The 2,340-nt window shown below is 39.6% G+C and overlaps 1 protein-coding gene across 1 annotated transcript in view; it reads left to right on the top strand.

The window, feature by feature from the left end:
• The window catches only part of LOC107736004 (uncharacterized), a 58,162-nt gene that overhangs the window by 46,448 nt on the left and 9,374 nt on the right, over window positions 1-2,340 (top strand). The window contains exons 13-15 of the mRNA XM_016547527.1: window positions 376-494; window positions 637-701; window positions 942-1,416. Coding sequence (XP_016403013.1) covers window positions 376-494; window positions 637-701; window positions 942-1,416 — 659 coding nt within the window. The remainder of the gene's footprint in view (window positions 1-375; window positions 495-636; window positions 702-941; window positions 1,417-2,340) is intronic.

Below are 2,340 nucleotides of genomic sequence, written 5' to 3'. Positions count from 1 at the left end.
CTTTCTTTAGTCTTTGCAACTTCAGGGATCTTATCTATGCACAATCAGCTTGTAACACTCCAAAGAGAAAGGAAAACTTGAAATCGCATCATATGACCCCTTTAAACAGTAGTGTATTTTGAAATATTAAGAAATTTTTTTTTTCTTTAAGTAATATGCATGAATGAATTGGGCATGGATGGGGTATTTATTCAGAAAATAAATTAATGTCTTAAAAAATAAAAAAATAATTTTCACAGGGCATGGACTGAAATAAATCTGGAGATCTGTCACTCTGTATTAGGAATAAGTATGTAGAAACTGAACATTGAGCTGATTTAATTTCAGTGTTTAACTCTAAACATAAATCTGTTTTACTGCATCTCTGATTTGCAGCAGAGCGAATGGAGTTGCATAAATACTTTACCTCTCTCTTCATGATCGCTCTCGCTGAGGATGCTGGGAAAGCAGACAGCCCTGCAGAATCCTGTTTAAGCATTGTAGAGTTAGATGAGGTAATTCTGAACCCCACCACCCTAGTTTCTCTAATGGACTGCTGGGCGGTAGCCAGAGAATGACTCCTCAATGATGTTTCTTTACACTTATCATTCTGTCTTCTTCTGACAACCACTGTTTTTATCACTTTAATTTCTCCAGAAGATGGCTGGAGACGCTACACTGTACAGATCCTTTGGAGTCAAGCAGGGAAATGAGAGCAAAATGTAAGAAACACAAGATCAAGGCAAAAATTAGACTTTTTGAAAGGAAGCGACAGAAAAGTTCACAGTAGGAGTGTCGTCTTGAAGCAACAATATTATTGAAGTTGCTGAGAACTGACACAAATACAGTGTCATGTTGACATTTACATTTATATCAGCCACAACTAGACTTAAAACAAGACTGTTAACTGTGGGAGTAAGTTGTTAGATGTTATATATGCATGTCTGTTTTTCTTCCTTAAGGTTTGCAGCTGTTGGAAATGAAGATTTATCTGAACGAGGAGATTTTGGATATTCGGTCTTGCCTTCCACACCGTCCTTCTCCGAGATGACCAAAGGATCCTTCAGTGAATGTAATTCTGACATAAAGATCAACTCTTCTCCTGAGATGTGGCCGCCGTTTCAAGAAGCCACACAATCTTCATCATCATTGCCAAGATCAGAAAGCTTCTCTCCACTTCAAACGAGGCTTCAGAGATCACAGCACCTGTCGGCTACCTCAGAGCCATTTCTGTTGAATTCACAAACAGGAGGCCAGAAAGTGGAACTCAGTGACTCTCCAAAACCAAGCCCACGGACAAGATCTTCTTCAGCACAACAGGATAAACCCTCAGAGCTTCTGCCAACATCATCTCCTTCACTCCCAAAAAACGAATTAAATCAAACTCTCTTAGGCTTTGAGGACCATATTTCCACTGTCAGCCCCTCTCCTGGTAGAGTGCCATCTGGTTAGGTCTTCTCAAAGTCATTCGCCTGCATTTCTCATCTCTAAACAAAGTCCAAAACCTCCAGATTCTCCATCCCCAAGGTCTAGATCAGCTTCCTCTCCAGTCAACCCAATCCAATCCATACCTGCTCATTCAACACCTGTTTCTAAACCAAAATTAGCTCAACTGTCTCCAGAATTTGCTATCACTTCCCCAAGCGCCGCAGTTCCTTCATTAAAGCCGTCACCTAGAGAATCATCACAGTCTGCATTAGTCTCAGATAGAAGTACATCTGCTATGCCTACCTATGACTCCATCAGGTCCTCTACCCCAAAAGCTGAATCGTCTCATACTGACGGGCACCGTTCACCTCCGGCCTCCAAATGGTTAAAAGCCTCACGGAGGTCACCCAAAACTACAGTGCTCTCCTTACAGCTGAGCATGTCAGGTTAGTATGATTTCCATTGGTAAATTGTAATTGAAGTTGTCTGAACATTGAAAATGTTAGTTGGCAGTGTCTAATTGCAATTTTGTTTGACTTCCATGATGTGCTTGTGCCACTGTGTTTATAATTATCCTTCGAAAATGTTTGTGAGTGATGTAGACTGTTTCCTTTGTAATTAATAGCAGTTTAAATATATTTAAAACCAATATACCACTCGAAGCTGGCTGTGCATTACAGATTTTACTATGCTTAAGAGGTGTTATTAGGCAAAATGTAAAGCCTTTAGCATTTAACCAATGCAAAACAACTGTAACATACAAGTGGCTTGTTGATGTTATAAAATGGTGGCAACACCAATATGGTAAAAGACACAAATGTACAATAAATAATAAGTAACATATACACTACCGTTCAAAAGTTCAGGGTCATGTTTGTGTATGGCATGAAATATGAATTTGAGGTGTGACAAGAGAGACATGAAACTAGTGCA

Source organism: Sinocyclocheilus rhinocerous, unplaced genomic scaffold, assembly GCF_001515625.1.
Source record: "Sinocyclocheilus rhinocerous isolate Xijiao unplaced genomic scaffold, SAMN03320098_v1.1 scaffold942, whole genome shotgun sequence".
In the NCBI taxonomy this organism is placed as follows: domain Eukaryota; kingdom Metazoa; phylum Chordata; class Actinopteri; order Cypriniformes; family Cyprinidae; genus Sinocyclocheilus; species Sinocyclocheilus rhinocerous.
The sequence above is the reverse complement of the archived record's forward strand: the minus strand, read 5'-3'. Positions and strand labels throughout refer to the sequence as shown.